The 1,367-nt window shown below is 37.8% G+C and overlaps 1 protein-coding gene across 1 annotated transcript in view; it reads right to left on the bottom strand.

Moving 5' to 3' along the window:
* The window catches only part of FASTKD3 (FAST kinase domains 3), a 12,976-nt gene that overhangs the window by 9,608 nt on the left and 2,001 nt on the right, over positions 1-1,367 (bottom strand). Inside the window, exon 2 of the mRNA XM_012658015.1 lies at positions 1,224-1,309. Coding sequence (XP_012513469.1) covers positions 1,224-1,309 — 86 coding nt within the window. The remainder of the gene's footprint in view (positions 1-1,223; positions 1,310-1,367) is intronic.

The following is a 1,367-nucleotide window of genomic DNA, read 5'->3' as shown; positions in this document are numbered from 1 at the left end:
CTTAAAAAAAAAAAGACAACCCAATAGAAATGAGTTTAGGCATAGAAAAGCGATTCACAAAAAATGTAAATGGACAACACACATTTGAAAATATGCTGAACTTCATGAATGCTCATTAAAAAGTAATCACATGTGATATACCCTTTTTCGCTTAGTTGAATAACAAAAATTAAAGAGACTAATAACACACTGCAGTAGAAGTGGGGGAGACATGGCCACCTTCATCATTACCAGGGGAATGTGACATCTACAACTATTAGGGAAAAAATCTGTCAGTTATCTATCAAAAATTAATCCAGTAATCCCACTTATAGGAATCTAGTTTATAAATTAAAAAAAGAAAAAGTCTCCAGTATGATAGGATATGCAAGAACATTTATGGTAGCATTTTTGACAGAGACAAAAATTGGGAAAAGCCTGGAAGTGCATGAATAGTGGAACGACAAGATACACACAAGATAGACATCACGCCTTTCGTAAAAAGAATGCATAAAATCAGCCTGTATATCTGTACTAGCCTTAAGGAATATCCATGATATACTGGGCATAAGAGCAAACTGCACTTTTATTAGTCAGTCCCACTCCACAAAAAGAGAGAAAAAGGACAGCGTTCACGTATACAAATACATTTGGGTATGGAAACTGCTGTTAACATTGTTCCTTTAGGGATGGAAGGAGATGGGGGGTAACCATTATTTATCTATTTGTCTTTATATACCTTGGTACTGTCTAAGCTTTTATTTTTTTTTTTTAAAGACAGTCTTGCTCTGTTGCCCACTCTGGAATGTAGGGGTCCAATCTCAGCTCACTGCAGCCTCAAACTTCTGGGCTCAAGCAATCCTCACATCTCAGCCTCTCCAGTAGCCAGTACCACAGGCACACCTCACTATGTCCAGCTAAGTTTTCTCTTTTTTTTGTAGAGATGAGGTTTTGCTGTGTTACCCAGGCTGGTTATGATCTTCTGGCCTTAAGAGATCCTACTGCCTTAGCCTTCCAAAGGGCTGGTATTACAAGTGTGAGCTTCAAGGACAGCAATACAAAAACAAGGTCAATTTGTCAAAGAAAAGGCTATCTGGTGGCAACTAACGCCAAGTAAATGAAAGTTTTGCTTTTTCAGGAGGTTACTGAGACAGATCAAAAATGAAAGAACTTAAACAACTTAAGGGCAGACAAAAGAAAACTGCTGCCACAGAAAAATAAAGCCACACAGTTTATACTTTTACCTTATAGAAATGGCATTCAAGGACTGAGGTTAAGAAAAGTTGAGTCAGTCGGGCCAGACTCAATCTGTCCAAACGAGATTCTTCCCCTGAAATAGAAAGCATCCCACTCATGGTTAAGTTTTAACTTTGGTACACATAATGAGA

Source organism: Propithecus coquereli, unplaced genomic scaffold, assembly GCF_000956105.1.
Source record: "Propithecus coquereli isolate 6110/MARCELLA unplaced genomic scaffold, Pcoq_1.0 Scaffold569, whole genome shotgun sequence".
Lineage (NCBI taxonomy): Eukaryota > Metazoa > Chordata > Mammalia > Primates > Indriidae > Propithecus > Propithecus coquereli.
This window is presented reverse-complemented; position numbering and strand designations above follow the sequence as displayed.